At 39.5% G+C, this 27,670-nt stretch overlaps 1 protein-coding gene across 4 annotated transcripts in view; it reads right to left on the bottom strand.

Moving 5' to 3' along the window:
• Positions 1–914: 914 nt before the first annotated feature.
• Positions 915–27,670, bottom strand: part of HIVEP1 (HIVEP zinc finger 1) — a 157,332-nt gene continuing 130,576 nt past the window's right edge. For all 4 annotated transcript variants that reach the window (XM_012753591.2, XM_020280118.2, XM_012753593.2 and 1 more), the window contains exons 7-9: positions 25,199–25,300; positions 4,218–4,726; positions 915–2,605 (exon numbers count right to left, since the gene is read on the bottom strand). In XM_012753591.2, the coding sequence (XP_012609045.2) occupies positions 1,457–2,605; positions 4,218–4,726; positions 25,199–25,300 (1,760 nt within the window). In that variant the 3' untranslated portion in view covers positions 915–1,456. The remainder of the gene's footprint in view (positions 2,606–4,217; positions 4,727–25,198; positions 25,301–27,670) is intronic.

Here is a 27,670-nt window from a genome sequence, read left to right as displayed (position 1 = left end):
TGGAAAGGTGCAAGTGTAAATAGAAACAGGCATCTAAAGCACCACGGGTCCATCAGAGCCTGTTTCGAAACTTGGAAATCTCAGTTTAGATCAGGATGTGCAGGTTGAGATGCAGGTGCCTTTCCCAAAGCCACAGACGTGAAGCAGGGGCCGGCTAGCAGTGGGGTCTCTGAACTCCCTAGCACACACCATCCCCCACCCACAGGCCATGCTGTTGTCTCACCAAGTTCATGTCCCTGCAATCTTCATGAAGTAGGCCTTTAAGAATGTGAATACATTGCCTTAATGATGTGCTAAATATTCAAATTCCAGCATTAAAAATTTTTCTCACACACCTAGCATCTGTAATCCTTAGGTAATAATGCAAATCACTGCAGTGGTAATACTGGGCTCCCCCTACCCCATTTTTCTAAACGAGTAAGGACAGTTAAACCTCCCAGGGCAGGAAATAATCACAAGCCAAGCTCTCAGGATCATTGTTTTCTAACTCATTTCACATTTACTAGAAATTTCCCTACGCACATTTAGGAACTTTGTACATTTCAGGCTCTATGCTATCTGTACTTACAGAAAGTGTTCTTAAATATTTCATCCAATGACAACTACAAAATGACTTCTCAACAAATAAGAAAAATAGGTCTCTCAGTTGTATTGATTTCAGATACAGTTTCACATTATAGAAAGGCTACTAAAAGCCAGGTGCAGTGGTGTTGCATAGACCCAGGAGCTACTCAGGGGACTGAGGTGGGGGGATGGCTTGAGGCCAGGAGTCAGCAGTTTGAGACCAGCCTGGACAACACAGCCCAGTGGGGTGGGTGGGGGCGAGGAGAGGAGAGAATGGAACCTAGGGCTGTTTTCCAAATGCAGATTACTGATGACTAGATGACATAAAGAAGGCACAATTAAAGCAACTGTAAAGTCAGTAAACAATATTTTACTGAAACATTTCATAACACAGAAAATCTGTCTGAAGTGTAAAGTTACAGCCTTACACAAGGAGGAGGACAGACCTATTTTCAAAGACTAATATGAATACAATAAATATGGAGTTTACATACTAATTTACACACAGAAACTCTGCCCCACAGCCATAAAATTTATACTGAACAGTGCAACATATAATTTAATCATCTGATTTATTTGACAGGTTTTCCTTACTAAAACACAAATAACTACCTGGTTTTCATATACATATATAATATATTTTTTATGTATATAGATATTCAACAATTTGTACAGTTTCTAAACATAAAACTCCTAAAAGGCACAATTGTCTATACAACATGTACAAAAATGGCTGGAGCTGACACAAAACAACAATTATTGGTCAAAAGTTCATGATTGCACAAAGATTAGTCATGAGTTTATGTCAGAAAAATGTGCTTTAAGGAAAGGAGGGTTTTCAAAGAAACCTTTAAGTGTTATTAAAAAAGAAAACAGTAGAAAATAAACCCCACTAGGTTGCTATCACAAGCCTGTCCTCATCGTCGTCGCTGCTCACGTCACTGAACTGCACAGGGCGCTGCCTGCGGGCCGGTGCCGGGGGCCTGGGCACCTGCCCGTCTGGGGAGAGGGCCTGCCGGCCTGGCGGCGTTGTGACCCCTTCCGAAGGTGCCTTCCGCAGAGGCTCTGCCCCGGACACCGGCTGGCCCTGCGCGCAGGTGAGTTCGGGCTTGGGCTTCACATGATTTGCTGGGGCCGCCTTCTCCGTGTCCATTTCGCTCGGGCCACCCGGCCCCGCGTGGCCACCTGCGGGGGCGGGCGGATCCAGGGCCTTTTTCGCAAAGCTCTCCCGCTGGGCTTCAGGCGACCCCTGAGGGGACTCGGCCCCGCTGACCTGGCGCGCGTCTGCCGCAGACGTCTGCGTGGGCGGCGCGTCGCGGGCCTTGCCTTGGGGGGCTGGCACCCCGGGGGCCCCGGGTGCGTCGGCGGCCACGTGGCTGACCGAGGGGATCAGAGTCGGCAACGCTATGTTCAGGATCTGGAGACCCGGAATGCGGGCCGGGGGCGCGGGGCTGCTCTGCGGGGAGGGGCTCGCCGCCAGCACCTGCAGCCCCACGGCGCCCAGGGCCAGGCCCGGCGGGCGCGCCGGCGGGGCCCCGCTCGCCAGGCCCACGATGTTGACGGTCTCCACGCTCAAGGGCGGGAGCGGCGGCAGCCCCGGCGGCGGGCCGAGGCCCTGCAGGCCCGGCACGCGGACCTGGCCGATGGGGATGCACGGCACGACGCCGCTCAGCTCGGCCACGCCGGGGCCGGCCGCCTCCATGGCCGTGTCCCCGGGGGCGCCCACGGTTCTGTGGAGCACGCTGACGGCGGGGATCGTGAGCTGCACCGGCCCCGCCCGGAGGGGCACGAACGTGGAGTACGCCAGGCCGGCGGGCACCACGTGGATGCCGCCCACCGGGACCATGTTGTAAGGAGTCCTCGACTGCTGCTGCGAGTGCAAGGGAAGGTGGCTGAACAGGCGCGTCTGCGGCGAAGGCAGGCCCGGGGCCTGCGGCTTCTGTTCCTGAGGGTGAGGGTGAGGCGAGGCCGCCGGGGGCCCCGCTGCCGTCTGGGGGCCGCGCCTGGCTGCGGCGGGGGCAAGTCCTGGGGGTGACGGGCTCTAAACAAGAGAGAACAATCCTTTTACCGCCGGGCTCCTTAATCACCGCGCCAAGACGCTGCTGCTAAGTCTACTCCCCTGAGGTCAGAGTGCATATATTTGTATTTTATAAACTCGAGGAGCTTGCTAAAAAATTATACTGTGATTTTTAAAAATAAATCTCCAATTAAAAACTCTTATTGCATATTTGATTTCTTTTCTAGTACAAATAACAGGAACGCATTTTGTGCAGTCCTTCGCATTCTTCAAACAAATTTGAAAAATTCGTCACCTACTGAGCGTGAAAATGAGAGGTGGGCACGGTTATATTCTCATGTTGCTGCTGTTATTGTTCCTGGTGCCACCAGCTCCACCTTATTTCAGAGAGTAGGAGTTGCTGGGAAATTGAGATATTGGTTGGCTGTTTCTGTACACTCATTGGGGAAAAATTAACTGAGGGATTATTTGCTCATGAAGTAAAGAGGTGTCATTAAGAAAAAGGTCTGCAGCTGTTTGTTCATTCATATTTTATAAAATGTCTACTGAAAACCAGATTTCAGGCACAGGTAAGTGCACAGAAGATTTTGGGATGAAGCAGCCTAGAGCATGGGTTGCCAATAATAGAGTGAGGAACTGTTACTGGAAGGGACACATTTGGCCCATCCTCTCTGCCACCCAAGGTTATTACCTAAATGTTAGCTTTTCCTTGATAATATCTAGCGCTATACTTTAGAGCTATATTAATTTACATATTACCTTAATTTCTATGTTAATAATTTAAGTTCAATATCAGTATAATTTAGTTATAAGTTATATTAATTTATGCTAGTCTATAACAATCCGAGTGTTTACAGTCTTTTTATTTTTCTCCGTTACCTTGCGAATCAAAATCTTCCACATTTAGAAATAAATTCTACTGCAATATTCAACATACACCAGAGGTAAGAGAACTGTCAAGAGAGGAGAATGCATTCCTCCCGGAATGGATCACTTGTCACAGACAGCCAGAGGGAGAGCAGCAGCCGCTCACAGCGTGCGGAGCATGCCTTCCCGCAGGCCTGTGTCTGCCTTCAGCTAGTTCTTGGGCAGAGAGCTCTCCCAGGCTGCTACAGTAATTTGATCACTCAAGCAAAGTGAACTTCTTGATATGTTTTTGGGTCACGTTAACTCTGCCACGGAAACTTGCAGCTGTCTTGCCAAGGGTGGCAAAGCGCAAAATGTAGGGATCACGTAGTGCGAACCCATTGCATCAACAATGGCAAAGTAAGGCACAGGGAGCTGTGGAATGAACCAGTCCCAGGATCTGTCTTCTCGATTGGCACATACATATTTTTTCATTTGAAAACATTAATAATAAATGAGGATATTTTTCAAGAACCATTCGGTTCTTTCACAGATTTACAAGAGAGTATGTGAACTCTGACTAAAATACTCAACAAGACCCCAAAGGACATAAATGCCCTCTGCTCTTAAGTATAACGAAAAAGAAATAAAGTCATACCAACTGATTTGGACATAAATAAATCATTCAGGTGCATTATTTTCTTAAGCCATTAGGTTCCCATATTTAATAGGTAAAAAAGAAAAGAACAGAAAAGAAAAGAAAAGAAAAGAACCACCTCCAGTCATTTACCTGTGTTAACGCAACAGCTGTTCCTGCCACAGATCTCAGAACCTCCTCTGATTCAGGATAGTCCACAGACATCTGATGACACGGGGACCTGGGTGCGGCTTCCGGTGACCTGGGAGAGTCTGCAGGAGGGACCACCTCATCGTCACCTCTCTCGGCTCGCGGCCTGGCCTTCCCGGGAGAGTCTGCCGTCCCGCTGCAGTCAGACTGCACCGTGCTCAGCACTGTCATCTTGGTGAGCAAGGCTCTCGGCAGAACGTCCATGGGGTCGGGATGTGCCCCGGAAAAGCAATCGCTGATCCGGATGTCCTCGTCGGCACCCGCGGGGTCCTGGAGGCCGCCCCTGCACGGAAGGTGCTGCGGGCTGGCCGCGACCGACGGCGCGGCCGACAGGACCGATTCCGCCTGGCTGTCTTCGTCGTCGTCCTCGTTTTCGTTATCGTCCTCGTCGGGGCCGTCAGATTCTTCGAGATCATACCCAGACCGCTCGTAACCGAACCTTTGTTTTTCATCTGGTAAAAGCAACCAAGAGAGTGTGTTACAGAATGCTTTGAAAGTGGACAAAAACGCAATTTTTAAATTTTTATAAGCTTAACGCTGCGCAGGATATAAAAGACAAGAACCCTGCCCACAGAAGGCCTGCGCTCCGGTCGAGGAGGACGACGCCGAGAAGACTCGGTCAGTCCGGCAGGCCTCGGAGGAAGGGGGCGCGGGAGAGGGGACACGGCCAGGGGGGCTGCGATAAGGACCAGGAGAATGACACGGGCCTCAGAAGAGGAATTAGACAGGCAGAGAGTGACATACAAATGAACTCAGAGATGAAGGCCTCAAACACTAAATCTTGAAAAATTCCTAAAACACAACTGAACTATGTAAAAAATAAAGAGTTCAATGCAACTCTTTTCCTGAGCTCTTTTTCTCTACTTCTCTGTATCTTTCTTTTACTGAACAAATTAAAACAAACACAAACGATGACATTTGGTGTTTGTGAGCAAAATAAGTTTTCTTGATACTTGAATAGTATTGAAGATATGCTTCAATTGCCCTCTGAGTAGAAAAAAATTCATCTAATATTTAATCTGCTTTCTTCTTATTCTTTTTTATTTACTAAGAGAGGTGCTAAAGTTTCCTGCCAATTTTTTCTATAATATGATTAAAACCCATTCCTCACAGGAAGGGGCATATTATCTTAAAGTCATTAATATCGGCCTCGTGACATCATGTGAGTCTGTTTAACAAGGAATACTCAAGATGGTTCAGGAAACAGTTTCAAAATTCTTCATAAGCTCATGTGGGACTTGGTTTAAAAGCTTCACCTATTCAGAATCTTTCAAATTACAGGCTCTCTCCCTTAGAAAGCTACAAAATTTATTAGGGGGGAGGAATACAAAACGTTTACCTAATTTCTTTGCCACTGAGCTATAATAAAGATGACATCACACAGCATAGAATTTAGCTGTGATACATTCTGCATTTACAAGTATTTTTTTTAAAGAGTGAAAAAATATAGAGAAATAACCCATAGATATTTTTCCTGGCTTTCCCAAACAGTCTACACATTATTTTACTATTCTTTCTTTCTATATAATAAAGGAAAGTTCATAGAGAAAAGTCTCAGAACACCTATGCCAAAACATTTGAGGGTGACTATTTCTAGGGGATAAAAGGACTAGAATTGTTATTTATCATGGACATGTGTTAGCTTTATAATTAAAAAACTCAAAGATAAAATGTATGCACTTAAGTTCCTTCAGCATGAGATTTCCTAGGCCTTTTGCTTTCAGGCTTCTACTAGTATGTTATAAACTAAATAATAAAATAGAATAACACCAAATCTTTGAATCCCACTAGGGCCCAGGCTGGAGACAGAATGGGTGATTTCTGGGCAAATGCCCAGACTCCTGGCTTGGATATTTCTATTTTGTCTGATGTTTGACATTCTAAAATTAGAGTCATCCTCAATTTAACCTGAATTTGCCACATTAGCGCCAAATCAGATTTTGGGTATTAGAGATGCACCTCCTTTTAAAGGAGAAAAATAGAAAAGACTGGAGGGAGCGGGATGAGGGGGAGAACAGGCTCCTGGCTGATCCCATCCAAGGCCGACCTTGCTGCACACAGTCTAACTAGGGTGGGACTTGCTTTATTTAAAACCCATTACTTTACACAGTAAAAAAGAGAGTGGATTAAACTTTCAATTTACAACTTTTCCCAAACTCATCAAAAAGTCGAGGTCCCAGACAATCAACATTCTAAAATCTAAGGAAAGGCAGGGTCTGCGGGAAAAGAGGAGACACAAGCTTGTGTCTAGAGCGGTAGGTTCGAGCCAAGAGTGGGTTGGCAGGATTGCGTGGAAGCTCTAGGGCCACGCTCTCTTGCAGGATCTTCACCATGAGCCCCCACCCCAGGAACTCAGAGTAAAGCGTGCGAGGAAGTGCCCACTGTGGCCAGATCTGGGAGAGAAGAGCAGTAGCCATACAGGAGTGGAGAAAACGTCACCTGGATCCATTTCCCCTCTCTCCACTAGGAAAATAAAGGGATATCCGGGGAGGGGAACACTGGTGAAAACTTGCTACAGTGGGGGAAGGAAAAGGGAGAAAAAACATAACTTGACTTTTTGGGGAGGGACATCACTGCACAGCCCCCCACGACAACTGAGGCAGGGCAGAAGTGCACAAGCAACACGGTGCGCGTGGGAGGCAAGCTCGGAACAGAGAGGCCGGCTGTCCTCCTCCTGACCCCCCAAAGCCAAGCGGAGCTCTGAATTACAGGTAGCAGCAAATACTGTAGGGAGAAGGGCAGGAGAAGAACAAGAATATGCAGAGAGACCCTCTCTGAGGCACGGCACAAAAGGGAGACCAAACACTAGAACTGGACGGATGCTGTTCTTGTAATCCAACCCCCGTGTATGCAGGGCATGAGGCATCTCTGCAGGAATTTGAAGCCTCTGCGTGCAGGGAGGACAGCCATAGCAAGCACAGATCTCCCAAACCCAGCCTTGCTCCTAACTAGATAAACTCTAACTCCCACATTAAAGGTCTTTAGGAAGGCCAGAGATTCCCATTTCTAAGCATAAAAGCAATTTACACAAGTGTTTATTGTCTGACACAAGATGTAGGGCTTTCAACACAAAATTACAAGGCATACAAGAAGGCAAAAAAAAAAAAAAAAAAAAAAAATCCAAAGAGAGAAGGCAATCATCAGGGCTAGAGTTAGGTATGACGCAGATGCTAGAACTGAGAATTTAAAATAATTATGATTACGTTAAAGGCTCTAAGGGGAAAGGTAGACAACATGCAATAACAGATGGGACTTGCAGCTGAGAGACAGAGAAACTATAAAAAAGCATGAAATGAAAATGCTACAAATGAAAAATATAGCAAAAAAAAAAAAAAAAGAAAGAAAGAAAACTGTCAACTCCAGAATTCTACGCCCATTGAAAATAATTTTCAAAGATGAAAGAGAAATACAGACTTTCTTAGAAAAACAAAAACTGAAGGGATTCATTGCCAGCTACTTGACCTACTTACTGGACAATTAATGTTAAAGGAAGTTCTTCAGGCAGAAGGAACATAATAGCAGATGGAACCCTAGATCTACCCAAAGAAACAGAGAGCAAGGAAAATGGAATAGATGAAGATAAAATTATTTTTTATTTTTAATTGCTCTAAAAGATAACTGAATGTCTAAAGCAAAAATAGCAACAATGTATTGTATATTGACAGTAAATATAAACATAAAAAGTATGACCACAGTAACATAAAAGATGGAAAGGAGAAACTGTGTACATACTAAAGTCTTTATAGTAATACTACATGTAAAGCAACATATTATTTGAAGGTAGAAAACTAAAATTTTTAAAAGTCAATACAAGAAATAAAATAGAATCATAAAAAATGATTAATACTAAAGAAAGCATAAAAAGAAGACTGAAACAAAAAAAATGAAACAAATAGAAAACAGCTGCCAAGTGGTAGATTTTAATCTAAATACACAAATAATAATATTAAAAGGAATGGTCTAACACATAAACTAAACAATGAAATTGCTAGGATTGGATTTAAAAAAACAAGTCCCAAGTATATACTGTATAAAAAATGCATTTTAAATATAAAGACATAAATAGGTTGAAAGGAAAAGTTTGGATAAAAATATACCATAAATTACCCACTAAAATATAGCTGCAGAAACTATAGTAATACCAGACAAAGTAGACGTCAGAACAAAGAATATTATCAGGGATAAACAGAAGCATTGCATAATGATAAAAGGGTCACTTTGTATGAACATAACAACCCTGTGTGTTTGTAACTAAAGACAGCTTCAGAATAGGTGGGATAAAAACTGAAAAAAATAAATCTACAGTCATAGTTGAAGACTTCCAACACTCTACTCTCAGCAATCGATGGAACAAATAAACAGAAAATCAGGAAAAACATAAACGACCTGAAAAACACTATCAACCAATAAGATCTAATGACATTTATAGAATGTTCCACTCAACAGCAGAATATACTTTTCTTATAAGTGTACATGGAACATTCACCAATATATAACATATTGTGAGCTATAAAAGAAACCTCAATTAATTTAAATGAATAGAAATTATACAACATATATTTTTATATGAAAACAGAATGAAATCAAAAACAATTCATTGGAAGATATCTAAAAATCCCTAAAATATTTTAGAATAAACACATTTTTATTTTTTTTTTTTTTTTTTTTTTTTTTTTTTTTTTGAGACAGAGTCTCGCTTTGTTGCACAGGCTAGAGTGAGTGCCGTGGCGTCAGCCTAGCTCACAGCAACCTCAAACTCCTGGGCTCGAGCGATCCTTCTGCCTCAGCCTCCCGGGTAGCTGGGACTACAGGCATGCGCCACCATGCCCGGCTAATTTTTTTATATATATATTAGTTGGCCAATTAATTTCTTTCTATTTATAGTAGAGACGGGGTCTCGCTCTTGCTCAGGCTGGTTTTGAACTCCTGACCTTGAGCAATCCGCCCGCCTCAGCCTCCCAAGAGCTAGGATTACAGGCGTGAGCCACAGCGCCCGGCCAAAACACATTTTTAAATATTCATTGGGTCAATGAAAAAGTCTCAAAGAAAATATCAAAATATTTTAAACTGGATGAAAATTAAAATATCGCTTTCAAAATCTGTGAGATGTAAATAATGCAGTGGTTATAGTAGGAAACTTTCTGCATTCAATATTTTTATTAGAAAAGAAAGTTCTCAAATCAATAATATACATTCTCACCTTTAGAAATTAGAAAAAGAAGACTGAACTAAATCCAACACAAGGAAAGGGAAGAAAATGATAAAGATGACAACAGAAATAATAAAACCAGAAAAAAATGGAGAATGCCAATGAAACCAAAAGCTAGGTCTTTTGGAAAAAAAATCAATAAAATTAATAAACCTCTGGTAATACAAACCAAAAAAAAAAAAAAAAAAGAAGGAAGATACAAATTACCAATATCAGGAAAGAAAGAGGGGATATTACTATAGACCCCACAGACATTAAGATAAAAATAAGGGAATCCACAAAAAACACTATGCCTGTACATTAGACTACTTAGATGGAATGCACCAAGTCCCTGAAACACACAAACTATCAAAACCCACACAAAAGAAATAGATAACCTGAGTAGTCCTTTATTGACTGGAGAAATTGAATTCATAGTTACAAACTTTCTCCCCAAATCAAAACTAAAACCCTAGGCCCAGATGGTTTCACTGTTAAAGTCTACCAAACACTTACAGAAAAAATTATACTAATTCTACACAGCATCTTTCAGAAAACACAAGAGGAGGGAGCACTTCCCAACTTATTTTATGAAGCATTACTCAAAGAATTCACAAGAAAACTATAGACCAACATCTTTAATAAACAGAAATGCAAAAATCATCAACAAAATAAGAACAAATTAAGTACAGCAACATAAAAAATATAATCTATGATGGTACCAAGTGGGGTTTACCTCAGAAATGCAAGGCTGGTTCAACACTTGCTGGAGATATACTTTAACATATTACTGGACTAAAGAAGAAAAACCATGTTATCATCTCAATAGATGCAGAGAAAGCATTTGACAAAATGCAACATTCATTCCTGATATAAACTCTCAACTAGGATTGGAAGAGAATTTCCTTAACCTAGTAAAAGATATCTAAAAAGAACCTGGAAACAAGGCAAGGATGTCCCTCTTGCCATTCCTGTACAACATTATACCCTATTCCTAGCCAGTACAGCAAGGCCAATATAAACAAACAAACAAACAAACAAACAAACAAACAAGACGTACAGATAGGAAAGGAAGAATAAAAATCAATTATACTTCTATATACTACCAATGAACAACTGAAATTTGAAATTAAAAACACAATAGTAATTACAATAGCACCACAAGAATAAAATACTTAAGTACAAAAAATATATACATGCAGGACCTATATGCTGAAAACTATAAAACCTAGTCAAAAATTTCAAAGATAAGAAATAAACAAAGACATACCATGTTCATAGACTAGAAATCTCCACATTGTTATAAATTCTCCCTAATTTCATCTATAGATGATATGTAATTCCATTAATAATACCACAAGCATTCTGCACATATTGACAATTTAATTCTACAATTTTTATAGAAAAGAAACTAGAATAGCCAAAATAATTTTGAAAAGGAAAAAAGTTGAATGACTCACTCAAGACAGTACAGTATTGGCAAAAATATAGGATATACAGGATAAACAGATTAGAACAAAGAGCCCAGAGATAAAAAGCACACAGACAAAATTAACTGAATTTTGACAAAGGCATTTCATGGAAAAAGGATAGTTTTTTTCAATTAATGGTGCTGAAACAAATGGACTCCCACACACCAAAAACTGAACACTGACACAAACCTTACACCTTCAGCTGACACAAATAGTAACTCAAAATGGACACAGAACTAATGCAAAATGTAAACTATAAAACTAGAAAATCTGTGAGTTTGGATTAGATAATAATTTCTTATATATGATACCAAAAGCACAATCAACAAAAGAAAATTGATAAACTGGGCTTTATTAACATTAAAAAAAAAAAAAAAACTTGCTCTGTGAAAGACATAGTAAAACAAAATGACAAGCTATAGACTGGGAGGAAACATTTGCAAATCACAATTCTGACAAAGGGAGGGATTATATCCAGAACATACAGAGAACTATCACAGCTCAACAATAAGAAATAAACAGTAGGAAATGAACTGTGAACACACAGAGAGATATTATTCAGTCTTAAGAAAGGAAACCCTGCCACTGGCCACAATAAAGATGAACCTGGAGGACATTATACTAAGTGAAGCCAGACACAAAAAGGAAAGAGAAATACTACATGATCTCTCTTATAGGGTGGAATCTTAAAAAGAAGAAAAAGAAAAAAAGCAAAGTCGAATACACAGAGATAGAGAATAAAACAGTAGTTGCCAGGGGTGATACGGTGTGGGAGAAGCAACAGGGAGATGCAGGTCAAAGGATACAAAGTAGCAGATATGTAGGGCGAAGTCTAGAGATCTAATACACAATGTTGCATTTGAAATTTTTGCTAAAAGAGTAGATTTTAGGTGCTCTTTCCACAAAAGGGTAATTATGTTAGATGAGGTATGTTAACTTGCTTGACTACAGCAACCATGTTAGTATCTACATGTATATCAAAACACAATGTATACTTTAAATACTTACAATAAGATTTTTAAATAAAACAACCTAATTTTAAAAATGGGAGAAATTCCCAGAGGCTTCACTGAAGAAGATATTTGGAAGACAAATAGCACATGAGAAGATGGTAAACATCATTAATCATTAGAGAAATACAAACTAAAACCACAATGAAACACCACTACACATATTATTATATAATATAAAAACAAAACAAGATAAAACTTGCAAGACCATATCCTGGTAACGCTAAGTGAGTGAAACTCTCGTGTACTGCTGGTGGGAAGGTAAAACAGTACAGCCACTTTGGAAAACAGTTGGACAGTTTCATCCAAAACTAAACATATAAGTACCGTATGACCCAGACATGTAACTCCTAGGTATCCAATTCTAGAGAAATGTACACTCACATTCACATAAAAGCCTGTACAAGATTTTTATAGCAACATTATTTATGATTGCCAAAAACTGGAAGCAACCCACATATCTTTCAATTAGTTGGTCAGTGAATAACAAACGATGGCACATCAGTACAATGGAATATTATTACTCAGCAATACAGGCAATCATACTGATTCATGCAACACAGACAGATCTTACACGTATTCTGCTAAAGGGAAGAAGCCATACTCCAAAAGCTATGTATTTTATGATTCATTTTATATGACATTCTGGAAAAGGCAAAACTATAGGGAGGAAAATGGACCAGTGGTTGCTAGAGGTTCTTGAGTGGAGGGAACGGTCTATAAAGGTGTGGCACGGGGTAATTTGTAAGGTGACAGAGTGTTCTGTATGGAACTGTGTGTTGAACATACAATTCCATGTTCTTGTCAAAAATAACAGTACTGTACCCTATGAAATGCATTTCACTGTAAGTAAATAAAAACACAATTGACAGAATGTGGGGTGAACGCAAGATGGAACCCAAATGGAGACAGATGACCTTTTGACTGCAGTGCAGATGAAGTATAAAACCTAGGTGAAGGCATGGGAAGAAGGGTCCTGTCTCAGGTAACCTTAGCAAAGAGGGGTCTGACTGGATACTGTGAAGGCTAAAGGCAAGAGGAACTGCACAGATTTGTTCTGTAATTACAAATCTGTTTCTTATAGGAGTATAGGTTAGAATTTCTGAAACTAGTTTATATGTATGCAAGAGTTGAACAAATATGTAAATACATTGTAGGTGAGAACCAGGCTTCTTACTGTAGGTGAAGAAATTTTAAAAAGGGAATGAAAAAGGCTAGAATAACTTAGTGGTGCTGGATTGGAATTGGAAGTTATCGGTATGAACTCATGTTTCCATTCACATATATGGCACACCTGTGTGTGTGCATGCGTGTGTTGGCATGTGCACATGTATTTCCTAGCTCTATCCAGTGGGAGGCACTAGAAGTAGTGACAGGCCAACAGCAATGAGCTCACCAGCTAGCATCCAGATCTTGGTTTCTAAATACCATTCTCTAGTAACAGGAATCAGGAGTCCTTAGAGAAATGGCTGATTCCAGGGGTGGGACATTTTGAGATGTGCAGAGAGTAAGAAACTGCTTAAAAGATGGGGGTAAGGGGAGGTGAGGTGGCTCATACCTGTAATCCCAGCACTCTGGGAGGCTAAGGCAGGAGGATCTCTTGAGCTCAGGAGTTTGGGACCAGCCTGAGCAAGAGTCTGTCTTTATAAAAAGAAAAAGAAAAAAAACCACGTGTGGTGGCAGACACCTGTAGTACCAGCTATTCAGGAGGCTGAGGCAGGAGGATCGCTTGAGCCCAGGAGTTTGAGGTTGCAGTGAGCTATGATGATGCCACTGAACTCCAGCCAGGGCAACAAAGCAAAACCTTGTCTTGAAAAAAAACAAAAAATAAAACCCCAAAAAAGTACATTTTCAGTGCAGAGTCCGACAGATACTACTTTAGCCAAGTGATAAAGGTGACCAATACATACCGACATCATGCACCCCATTATGATACACTAAGAAAAGCACATCACTCTATGCTGTTTTCCCCAATCACACAACCTCAATCTAATAATGAAATACATCAGAAAAGCCCAAATTGAGAAACATTCTTCAAAGTAACTGATCAATATTCTTTTTAAAAAAAGGGTCAAGGTCATAAAAGACAAGAAGGACAGAGACGCACACTGAAGGAGCCAATGTAGACATGATGACTAAACGCAACACGGGGTCTGGGAACAGAAAATGGACTTGGTGGGAAAACTGGTGAGATCGGAATGAGTTCTGTCCTGCAGTTAGGAACACTGAGCCGAGGTTAACTTCTTAGTGTTGACAAACATCCTATGGGCATGTAGGAGGCCGACACAGGAAAAGCTGGGCAAACAGCAGGCAGGGACTCTATACGCTAGGTTTTGCAACTTTTCAGTAAGACTAAAATTATCCTTTAAAAGACAGAGTTAGGAAAAAACCTATGTGTCACACTCTAGGGTCTTTATTTTGCTCTACTGATAACAATATTCTGTCTTTCAGATAAGCTGGCACAATGCCCACTTCCCCTTTATCCTCAGAGTAAATCAAGACTTCACTTCTGATAAGCATTTTTAAAATTTTCTATCGATTAACAGGACGCTATCAATTCTTGAAATCAATTCCAAAACTTCTACTGGTTAACTTAGAAGCACGGGAAATTTCTCCTAAATCTACCCTAACCTAGATACATGTTTTACATTTTTACTCCCTAGAAGTGCTCTTATTTTGTCTCTATTTTTGCCTTTCTTATCCTATTGTACATATGATGACTAAATGGCTCTACTCCAGTTCCTTAAAAGATGCTAGCTTGTGCTATGAACAAACCAATACCATTTGATCATAATTAAAATAAAGACTACTTGAGGATTTGACTTTTTCTCCAAGAATGATTTAAAAAAAAAAACACAGTTAATTATTTTAAAGTGTTGACCCCACAGCTCACAAGTGTCAGAGCTGAGATTCAAGCCCCTGTTTATCTGGGCTAAAGATTCCATATTTAATCATATTTTAAAAATATAACTACAGAATAACCAGAAAGAAGGTAAACAATGAATTACAGTCAATAAGCTAGCGTATACATATGCATGAGTTCAAGGATTCCTTTCCTGGGTTTCCTTCCCTGAGATAAGGAGGGAATGATGTTTCTCTCTCTGAATGCACAGAGTCTGGGTCGGGAATCTCCTGAAGGGGAAAACCACTGCAAATTCATTTGTAGTTTAAAAGATCTGCAAAATGAATTTTGCATCACTACGTATTTGTTAAACAGGGTTGATATTCTTGGGTGAGAGGAAAAAAATAAAATAAAATGGGTAGCTTAAATAGAGGGCAATGGTAGCCTTTTAAATATTCACAGCACCAAAATAAAGCTCTGCTCTCTGGATTTATGCTAGTAAAAATTCTTTATATTACTCCCCATGTCCCCTTAACCTCTACCCTTGTCCCCTAAAGAAGACTACTGCTACTGAATTAGAAGTTGTGCTGACAAAAGATCCAGAAAGGAAGAGTGCTTTGCCTACGAGCAACATGCCAGTGAGGATGAGAACAAGGACTTGCAATTGACTCCAAAAACTTACAACATATGATTTTGTGATATTGCTTATTTTGATACTGCATGTTACTTAATAACTATGATACTCTCCTGAGTACCTATACTATTGTATCAGGGATTGGCAAACTTTGGTCACTGGCCACATGCGGCCCTCCGCCTGCTATTGTGGATAAAGTTTTACTGGAACACAGCCAGGCTCAGCCATTTACACATTGTTTATGGCTGCTTTTGTGCTACAGTCTCAAAGTCTAGTAGTCATGACAGAAAATGCATGGCCTACAAAGCAAAATATTTACTGTCTGGCCATTTACAGAAAAAGTTGGCCAACATCTATATTGCCTACCGGGTTTAAACTTAACATCCACCCCATGACAGAGTTGGTATCAAACACACCTTACACAAGGAAGTTAAGAAACTTACACTGTATATGGCTAGAATGCATCAAAGCCAGGATAGGAAACCAGATACTTATGCATTCAGGAGTCCTGTCATTATTCTAATAAGAAATACTGACTTTTTCCTATTACATTACAATTGTTCTTTTCTTGGTATGTACAATACTAATACTCCAGGAGGGTGAACAATGTGGCTTATCCCTCTGCAGCTATCAGAGACTCCAGAAGAGACATAAGGAAATCACATTTGCTTAATAAATTCATAAATAAATGGCTCTAAAAAGTTCCATTTACTTTATGTCCTCCTAAACATACATCCCCACTCAGCATAAATGTTTCCAATACTCAATAAAATTTTACAACAGCATGAGATTAATTCATTTTTTCCTGTGAATTTCAACTCACGAGGGAAAAGGAAGCATATGAACAGCTATATTTTTTCCAAAAGTAAAGGTTTTGATAAATTTATGTCAAACAACTTCCCTGAAGATGTATTTCAAAAGTAATATTTTAAAGGTCAGTTAGATGAACAGCAACCTGCCTTCCCATTGCTGCCAGACAGTGACACCTGCTGGAAGAGCTGGAGTCACAAAAGGGCAGGGAGATTCCTCCAGAGATGGTGCTCCACTGAGGCTAGCAGTCCCTGCCCCCAACCCATGCTCGGTATCAACATTCTTTTGTTGTTGGAGTTTGTCTTTGTTTTTCTCACATGTTTAGAAATACTACTATGAATACCAGACAAACAACAGCAACCTGGGGAAATATTTTTTTAAAACATGCAAATACCATGGTATTTTTTTTTTTTAAAGATAAAAACATTACTAACATTACTACAATATCCCCAAGTATAATGGGCCAGAGTTTAATGTTTGTTAACTTTAGGAAGTAAATCCAAAGACTCATCTCTATATCATTCATAAATGATATTAACATTGCTTTATTTAGGCACAAATCCTAAGGTCTATTATACTTTTCATATTCTACATGAAAGTTTTTCTTAGAAAGAGTAATAATGATGCTTTTTGTAAAAACTTCAGTGATAGCATTCTGCATGTTAGAAAGAAAGCTTTGCTGGCATTTTTATGAAATCCATTTAAATTATTTTTAAGGATAAATGTGGCATAGGTTTTAAAACTTGTGATTCAACATCATCTTCTCACACACATTATTGTAAGAACTTAAACTCTAACAAGAATGTTTCTCATTACACTTCTCCATATTAAATGGTTCTCCCAGTCTGGCAGTTAAGGGTACGCATTAACATTCCTTGCATTGAAGGCCAGCATTCTGTTGACAAAAACATTCTTCGGATCAAAGGATGAAAAGCAAATAGCTAGTGGCATGATTTCTGACACAGAAGGTAAAAACTAAAATGTAATATCTCAAGAACACAAGAACAAAATTCCTGAGGGTCTCAGGGTGTATAATTTCGTATGGTAAGAATACAAGAGAATATGCAGTGGGTTGGAGAGATTAGGTTTTTCATGAGCATATACTATAATTATAGCTTGAGTTGCTAGTTTTAAACTAAATGGCAACTTCTTTTAAATGCCAAGTGTCTAAATTTTAATGGCTGGCTTATGAAAATTTATAATTCCTTCTTGCTCAATTCAAAATAAACATTTCCCAATATCCCCAAATTAACTCCATTGAGAGTTAGAATAAGAATCCATCTGCCAAAAGACCAAGAGGGCCACATAGCCTGCCCGTTGCTAAGGGCAGTGAAGAGTTAAAAAGAGCAAGGATCTTAGGCCTTCATCACATCATTTTAACATCATCCTTTCATGAACACTCTTTACCAGGAAACACACACATTGTGCTGGTGAATGACAATCTGGGTATGGTGTGGCTGGTAGAGAACAGGTTTAGGGCCCTTAAAAAAAGAAAAGAGTAAAGATAATGCCTGGAAAAGAAATATTAAAGTTAATTAGGAATAAATCTAGAGAAAACCTTTAGCGAAAAAAGGCAGCAGTAAAGGAATAACTAAATATAAACATAATGTAAGATATGGGCTTTCCCAGAAAGTCATGAGTTGACCAAGATGCTACCAAACAGTAATGATGTTTACAAAATAAATACCGTGGTTGGGATGCTTTGTAGTAACACTGGCCTCTTGTGAGTATTTAATATTTTGTTTAATGAATGAAAGCTCAGAGACCTTTCCTGATGATGATTATGTTTATGCTACAGAAAAGATCCATTAAATGACTAAGCCCCCAAATGTGTCCTATAAACCTAAAAAACACTATCCTCAGGTTTCTGGGTGTTGTTCTGCAAAACACTGGTGGAGGGTTGTGACTTTTTTTGCTAGATTTAGAATCAGGTCTCCCAAATTATGTCCTTGTTTTATTTGTTTTTTTTTTTTTTTTTTTAAAGATTTACCCTAATTTCCTACATGTCCGAGATAATCAAGATTTAAATATATGCGGCAAATTCTTGCATATCCTATTGGCTTTAACTATTTAAGTGTATGTGACTTTCAGAAAAGTGTGCCAAATCTAACAGTCTTTCTTAAGGTACTGCAGGACTCCACTCCAGACAGATGAACCTGGTGTTTCACAGCACTGGTTTCTGAAAAGACGTGGCTATTTATTTTTCTTTAAGCACTATATGATCTGGTAGGCTTTTATAATCTGTCAGCACGATTAAATGATGAAATTCTAATGTTTGGGAAAACCTAGAAGATATAAAGGAGTTTACTGGGATATTTCAGATTTTCAATTTTCATTTAGCAAGACCAGGCTTCCCTCAATAATCATAGCTGTGAAGTCATAATGGAATGCATCTGAGAAGCCACCGTAATTGCTACGTTTGGAATAAAGGTAAGAAAGCTAACTGTGATAACTGCTGTGACACCTTACTGCTGGAAAACCCTTAGTATTTTCCCGAATTTTTAATGTAGACATGCAGCAAATGAAATCCCAGCATGGTTTTTAGCAGTATTTTTGTGTTGCAGGCTTAATATTAGATTTGTTAGATTAAGAATATGAGAAATGATATTAAGACCCCGTAATACCACACAGGCATTTGATAAGGATGTTCCCCCTGAAAAGGAAAAGATGGCAAGTTATGTATTAAACAGACCCCACGTTATATAATACAGTATTATACTTATCTTCACGTACTGGGCCAAGAAAATGAAGAATGCACTGTCAGGCAGGACTCCGCAAAACGGCAGAGGGTCCGCATGGTGGCTAAAGTCTCAAAAGGAGCTGCTGCCAAGAGCCTGATCTGCAGACAGGGCAGCCTGCCCTCCTGAGCAGGGAGGTGGAGACACGCCAGGGAGCGAGGATGGAGCGGGAGGAGGACCCAGCACACGGGATCCGCCACACTGGCCAGCTTCTGGACCGCCCTAGCTCTGTTCTACTGGGGGTGTACACTTCAAAACGTAAAAGTGTAGTACTGGAAATACCTGTTGGCCATCCTTTTTTAATTCATCAGCCACTTTATTTGCTAATACATGTCTAATAATTTGCATTTTCCTTGGAAAGTAAAACTGACAGTAATTTGAAACTATAACATATGTTGCTCTCCTTATGACATCTTTATGAAATTGATAAGGGCAAGGTTTTAAAATGTATTACTAAAACATTGGAGTAGGGATGAGTCAGGGCCTTATCTTTTACCATCGCCTATTCTATGGCAAAAATTCTATACCACAGTGCTGCTGGGCCAAAGTAGGAATTAATTCCAGGGAAAGTAATGCTCCCTAATCTAATGAATGAAGAGTAAGGTTTCCAAATTAGTTATTCTATACTTACACATATTCATACAAAACTGGACGTCACAAGGGAAAATCATCACTTTCCACCGAAACTTAAACTCCATCTGGTGGAGAATGAGGAATGTTGAAGCCCCCAAGGTATTTTGTTTGTAAAAACACTCCAATCCAGAAAAAAATTTTTTTGCTCTGAGGTATTATTTAATACTAGTGTTGTTGAATGGGACATCCACTTAACAAAATTATGCTTTTATTTTTTTTAGTCATTATTGTGTAAATTCCCACTACAAAATAAAACAGCAGCAACAGCGAAAAGCAAACAAACAAAAACAAACCTCAACAATGAAAATTCCAGACTCACAGATTAAAAGCACAATTATCTTTTGTCTCATTTCCAGAACATTTGAGAAAATAATCTGGGGTAAAAGTCAGATATATGTGGTTCTAAAAAGGAAATGCCTTTAAACAATTTTAGTTGATATAAAAAAAAATCTAGACTTCCTTAATCAAAGAAACACTATACATGCCATGGACTACTTAGGAAAATAAAAACACTAAAAAATCACATCTAAAAAATAAGAGTTTTCAAGTGTCAAAACATGAAGAATTTGGTATAAACTTCCATAGCAGAGATGCTGGCTATATCTCAGGATCAGTGAGCAGGGTTTAAACCTAGCATGACTGCTCCCCACGCTCAAACTCCCTTGTCCAGTCTGACCTGTCCCCTGGCTACCTCTTTTCTTCTCTTTGTCCCATTTTTATGGTCTATTCCAACTTCCCAAACTGTGGGCCTTTGCCCAAACAACTCCCTGGGTCTAGAATGTTTGCCCACCCTTATCCCACCTCCTCACCAATTCTTTGAATAAATCAATCCCTTCCCTCCCCTAAGGGATACCCTTAGTCATCCTTCTGCAACCCACTGGGCCCTCACTGATCTTTCCCGGATCCCAGCCTTGGGAAGTGACCCCTGCCACGTGCGGGCTCACCCCACATCACAGCCATGGGCTGGGAGCCCTTGATGATAGTCTCTGTGCACAAATTAAACAGCTGCTGAAGTGATAAATAAATAAATGAATCAATCGACAAGGGAATAAACTTTTCTTCTCTGAAACTACTAAAAAGCAGATGTTTATCAATCTGGAAACAACAGTACCGAGGATGAGAATATGAAATAGTCAAGAAACTTAAATTATCCTCTAGTTTTCTGATCCAATGACCGATAAACCACAAGATAACACACAAATGCCATCACGTAGGTATTGATAATACCTACATTGGCCTTGCTTGGCCACATAACCACAAACATTCTTTATAGGTAAAGCTATTAAATATAGCCACTATTTTAGTGAAGAAATTTAATGGAAAACTAACATATCACATTCGAAAAATAATAATGAACTGTTTCTGAGTAGATTATAGAGAATTTATTTCTAGTCATTCATTCAAACAAAAACTGCTTACCACCTACTATTTGCCAGGCACAGTTTTAAGGAGCTGGAGATAGAGCAGTGAGCAAAACAAAATCCCTGTCCTGTAATTTATTTCTAGTTGGAAGAAACAAAAATAGACAATAAGCAAATACACACACGTCTGGAGGTGATAAGTGCTATGAGGAAAAGGAAAACAGGATAAGGGCAAAAGTGATATTGGCAGTAAGGGAGTGGGTGTCTTTATATATATATGCACACACACATAAACAGAGGTTCGGGAAGGCCCCAGTGATCAGGCACATTTGCGTGGACAGCTGCAGGCATGTTGGGATGAGTCTCTCCGTGTCTGGTGGAGGGCATTCCAAACAGGAAAGGAGTGCAGAATCCCTGAGACTGGTTGTGAGGAGGGGTGAGTGGGTGGGAGAGCTCCCAGGCTGTGGCAGACCAGTGTTCTGAATGAGACAGGAAATCACTGGAAGGTTTTCGGCAAAGGAATGACACCACTTTTACAAGACCCCTTTGGCTGCTATGATAAAAAGGAGCAGGGTGGAACTACAAGACCAATTGGTGGCCTCTAAAGCAATGTGGCAGCTTTGACTTGGGGAGGGTAGTGGAGGTGGTTAAAAGGGGCTGGATTCTGAAGACATTTGGAAGGAGGAGCCGAGAGGTTTTTACCGGTAGATTAGAGGTAAAATGAGAGAAAGCTGGGCATGAGGATAACCTCAAGATTTGGGGTGCCAGCACCTGGAAGGGTGGCAGAAGACTACGGGGGAGGTGTGCTTCTCAGACATGAACCTGAGATGCCTGCCCAACACCCCAGAGGAGGCGGGAAGGAAGGACGGGCAGGCCCGGGGAGAGCTGGGAGGAGGGGGCTGGGTGAGATTGCCCACGGCTGAGCACAGACAGGAAAGAGAGGACAGGAGAGACCATGGCCTGGGCCTACACAGAGAGGCCGCAGAGATGAGGAGGAGCCAGAAACGGAGGCCAGAGAAGAACAGCTCCTGTGCTGTGGGCCAGTGCTGGGCTAGAGAACAGCGCCCCCTCCAGGCACACAGCACCCTGCTGCAGACCAATACGGACACCTGAAGAAGCTCCAAGCAAAATCTCATTCCTAACTATCATCCATGTCATGGAGTAAAAGTTCTCTTTAAAGAATAAAGAGACCCCATCTTAGCACAGTAATCAAGAAACCACAAAGACAACAAACTATCATCCATCCAACTAGCCAAAAATTAAAATTCTGATGGTATTAGGTATAGTTAAGGAGGTGAAGAAATGCAAATTCTCACCCAGAGAACAATATAAAACTAATTTTCTTGGTATCTCCATACAAAGTGGTAATTGTTTATGCAGCTTTAAAGTGCAGACATAAACAAAACCCCATACTCCTCGTGGATACACACGTATGTTAAATGAATCGAAAGGAAAAGCTGCAATGCAGCTGGCGTCTGCCTGTGAGAGGGAGAGGAGGGGCTGGAGATGCAGGTGGGGGAAGCTGCCCTCTGGTGTAACGACTGAGCTGGTTCAAAAAAATTATTGAGTTCATAAAAAGAACTTGAAGCAAATACAGAAAATATTTATATCACTAACTCTGCTGTGTATACATGAGTACATGCAATAAAATTCTTTGTACTCTTTTTGTATTTAAAAAAACCTCCTTTTTAAAAGCACAAGAGAATAATAAAAGGAAAACAAGACTTTTTGAAAAAAACAACTGTTTACTGTATTTATACCTACATTGCAAGCCTATAGTAAAACAAAAGGAGAGGAATGAATTTTACTAGCATAGCAATAAAGAATTTTAGATCTCTAATACAGTATGGCATAGCACTTGGCAAAAGTCCACCTGTATGTTACACTTTACTATTTGATAAACGCCGTTTAGAAACTTTGAGCACATTACCCATAAATATGACAATTAAAAAAATTTAAACTGAAAGAAAACTAGGTTGTTTTATCGGAAGATCTAACCCAAATTGGGAATTAGGCAATCCACGTTGAGTAATAATCTAAGACCAGCTTCAAATGCTTTCAGAATGACATAAAAAACACAAAATTTAATGGCTAGTTAAGTCAATCAAGCTAATCAATCTAAACAATCCATGATAATTAATGGAAACTACAATTTATTCTCCTATGTAAATTCAGGACATAAGTACTGCCTTCTTTTAACAATTTAGAGGACTCTGCAGACATGTTAGTTAATTTTCATAAAACTGATCTTTAAGAAGGACACCATGTAAGAGTCTATAACATGCCTTTTATATTTACACATTTTTCAGACATCAGTGTTTTATATTATAACCTATACCTTGAGTATTTCCTAGTCAGTGGGTAAGATATACTTGCTGAACCTCTTACACATTTTCCCTAGTTTTTTACATCTGAATTGCTCTGTACCACTAAGATATGAGTCATTTCTCTGGCATATTTAGAAAGAAATTCAGGCTGATTCAATGTAGTGTGTTACTGGTTGGCAGGTGGGATTAAATACATTTTATTTTTAACCTATATTTTCTTTTATTTTTTTATCATGGTTTTAAAAATTTTATTTCAGTATATTACAGGGGTACAAATGTTTAGGTTATATATATTGCCTTTGCCCCACCTGAGTCAGAGCTTCAAGCGTGTCCATCCCCCAGATGGTGTGCACCGCACCCATAAGGTGTGAATATACTCATCCTCTCCTCCCCACTCCCACCTGCCCGACACCCGATGAATGTTACTATTATATATGCACTTAAGTGTTGATCAGTTAATAGCAATTTGATGGTGAGTACATGTGGCCCTTGTTTTTCCATTCTTGTAATACTTCACTTAGTAGAATGGGCTCCAGTTCTATCCAGGATAATACAAGAGGTGCTAGATCACCATTGTTTTTTGTGGCTGAGTAGAACTCCATGGTATACATATACCACATTTTATTAATCCATTCATGTATTGATGGGCACTTGGGTTGTTTCCACATCTTTGCAACTGTGAACTGGGCTGCTACAAACATTCTAGTGCAGGTGTCTTTTTTAATAGAATGTCTTTTTTTCTTTTGGGTAGAACCTGTATTTTCAATGATGTCCTTATCATTTTCTCTTTGGAAATTTTCTTTATACCAAACTAATACATATTAAGGAAACACAGCAAGAAGGTAAATGTTTAATTTAGGGCCTTTCCAAAAAGCAGTGGGATGCCATTTTTTAAATTCTTTTTTGATAAATCCTTGAGTTTAAAAAAACGTTTACAAAAAGGTGTTTCTATGTTCTGATTAGTCAGAACATAGGAACAGATTTATTTTCCCTTAAAATTGGTCAGAGATGAATACTTATATTTGTGAACACTGTTTAAAAAAAAAAAAAAACCAACCAGTTAACTTTTTCAAAATAGCAAACATTTTGGAGAAGCAAATGAATGTTTTATTCCACAAATATTTGCGGAGCAGCTGGTGCGTGCAAGGCACTGCGCTAAGTGCTGTGGGTGAAGCAAATATCACTGGGTCATTGACTCCGCTCAGAGGTGCTGAACAGCCTCAACGGGGAGCTAAGGGAAGCATGTAAATATCACAAAATAAGGTGGAAAGGGATTAAAGCTCTTAGAGAGGAAACTCTAAAATACTACACTACAGGAGTTCAGAGAAGGGAAAACTCGTTTCCTGCAAGTGGTGTGGGAAGGGAAGATCAGAGAAGGCTTCATGACAGCAGTGGATTTGCGCTAGATCTGGAAGGAAAGTGACATTCTGACCAGTGCAGACTGGGCGCTGCGTTTGCGAGGGCGAGGTTTTAAAGGGAGGGTTGTAAGGGTAGAGAGTGGAATAATGTCAGCTAGGCAGGAAAGTCAAGCATGAGGGTAGGTGAAAGAGAAATGAGCAGGGTGAGGAAGCAGGGAGGCAGCGGATTACAAAGGATGTTCAGGTCAAGTGATCACACCCCTTATTTTGTGGATAAATGGGAACCAAGGAAAGACTTTGGGCAAAGGAGCAGTATGATCAGTCACGTGCTTCAGGAAGATTACTTTAACATCAGTGGGGAGAGATGGAGAGGAAGGATGGCAGTCTAGCGATGGGAAAACTGATCAGGAGTCTATCACATAGTACAAATAAGAGATAATGAAAACAGGAATTAAGCATTATCCGTGGGGATGGAAAGAAGAGTATGGATGCAAAAAAGAAAATTGTACATCGTATACAGCACTTATGAAAAATATGGTATAAAGCCTTACCTGATTCTTCTGTATCTTGTTCATCTATTAAACCTACTGAGACGCCTAAATCCACACATTTCTTGCTATGTGCCTTGGACTTCATGTGTTTTGTCAGATTTCCTTAAGGGAAAAGAATGTTTACTAAGCTTACACAGTATTACTTTGCTATTGCATTTGTCAAAACTGGCATTCCATCCCTATTTCAAGCAAAAGAACAGTTTGTGGTCATACAATTCCAATGACTAAAATTTGGACAAAAGAAAATATTGGTATCCATATAATAATGTTATTTATTAGTAATAATTTCTCTTTTTCAAATCTGCCTCTTCTACTTTGATATCTACTTTTTGCTTTATAGTGTCTATTCTCTAGTCCTTATTTATCTCTTAGAACATTTTATGCATACTTAATTTAAAGCCCCATTCAGACTGCACTTTGATCTGTAGTTCATGGAGTGGGAATTTGCTACTAGCTACATCTGCTGATCTGCTGGTTCCCTCTTATAGTAGTTTGTTTCCTTGCATGCTTTTTAGTTTTAATTGTAAGCTTATCTTCAGCAAGATTGTTTTCCATGCAGTCCTAAGTACCCTGAGTTGTAGAAACATCTCTGTAAGGCAGTTTCCCAATTGCTTGTCTGGGACATCCATAGTTTCATAGGTTTCAGATCACTGATCCCGAACCAGTTTTTTTGTTTTGTTTTGACATGGCATAGGTACACAATTTGACTTTTAAGCAGACAGCTTATTTCCCACAAGGCCCAAAGTCACTGGACAGGAGAGCTAGGCTTGTCTCAGCAGCCAGTCTCGGACAGGCATTAAAATGCCAGGCCTGTAGGCATATATATGGTTTTGATTCCCCTAAGGACTTTTAAATTTTTTTTAGTATCTGCTCACCATGCCATTATAGTTTTGAGTTTCTTCTTCATTTCTGGTACCTTGGAATTTACCTTTTTAAATTCCAAGCTTGACTATCGATGAAAACCTATTTTTGGTCACTGTAATATTATAAACACTATTTCTGGGTGTTTGGAACAGGAGAAAGAATTTTCTGCATTAATTTTACTTTACCTATTGACTAGAAGTCTCATAATAATAATCACTAAAGGAGTGCTTCCTCTGTCGGCTGTTGTATTGACCTCTGTAAGTATTATTAGACTAACTGAGGACCACTGGGCGTACTTGTCCCAGTGATCATGAATGAGGGGGGACAGCTCAGCTTCTTCTGAGGACACCAAGCATCTTTAGTGGAAAATGCCACACACAGGCACACTGGCGAAAAGGGCAAATCATGTCTTTTGGGAAAACAAAAACAACTCTAAATACTGAGTTTGGTGGACAGCAGCAAACTAGCATTTGAGCATAAGCCTTTAGAATAGCTCAGAATGTCTGAATCATTGGTCCGAATTTGAGGCTTGCAGTAGCTGAAGCACATGCAGAATTGCTATATTTAGAGAGCTTCAATTCCTTAATAAATGCACGAAGCTTGTGAAAGTGGTCACACCTGTACAAGCTGATTCTTGCAGTAGATAGTACACTGCTGTGTGAGCCGACCACAACAGCACCCTGGAACTTAGTGCTTAAGGAGTTCAAGTGTAATAGGCTGCCTAGACCAGATGATACCTAAGATCCATCAAACCCTGACTTCTGTGAGTCTGGAGATAACACCTGCCTTAACACTTGGCTATATTTGATATTCATGCTAATTAAACTTATTAAAATGTGAAGCAGATCTGGCAAAATGTTAAGAATTAACAAAAGATTATAGGTACATTGGTGTTTATTATACAAATACCTGCTTTTCTATAAGAGCTTCAAAGTTTTCACATTAAAAAGTTATAAAAATGGTTTAGCCATCTTAATATAGCTGAAAATTTTACTTGTAAGTCGAAATGTTTTCAATAATATTACAAACTGAATTAAAAGGTCCACTAATACTTCTTTCAAAATGCTTGTTTCCTACATAGACAGTCACAGCAAGTTATTTATTTACTCTCTAAGAAGTTAATATATTTATATTATAGCTAGGCAAATTTGGGACTATAAGTTTTTAATAAGCATATTTTCTCAACCTGAGCTGTTACTTATTGCCAACCAACTTCTAAATAAAATAAACAAGAAATTTGCGTCTTAAATATGCAAACTATGCAATGTTATAAAACCTATGTATTAGTTTAATAGACACATTTTTCTGACTGATTTAATAAACATTTATCTAAATCCTCTGGAAAGCAGGAAGGTTTTGTTTCTGGATTCCTATAGCTACATACAGTCTAGCTTTCTGTGATATAAAAGGGACTACATCTTGTAGAGATGCAAGCTCACTGTATATTTTCTGCTGAAGGACCTTTAAAGTAGAATCATGAAAACAAATCAATTAAAATTTTGAAAATGTACTCATAAACTGAGGACAAATAATGAATTATAGATTTGTAAGCATTACCATCAGAAATATCAATTTCTAGCTCACTTTTAATAGTGTTTTGCTGTCTCT

The sequence above is a fragment of the Microcebus murinus genome, chromosome 15, assembly GCF_040939455.1.
Source record: "Microcebus murinus isolate Inina chromosome 15, M.murinus_Inina_mat1.0, whole genome shotgun sequence".
Classification (NCBI taxonomy): domain Eukaryota; kingdom Metazoa; phylum Chordata; class Mammalia; order Primates; family Cheirogaleidae; genus Microcebus; species Microcebus murinus.
Note: the sequence above shows the minus strand (reverse complement) of the source record. Positions and strands in the feature narration are given on the sequence as shown.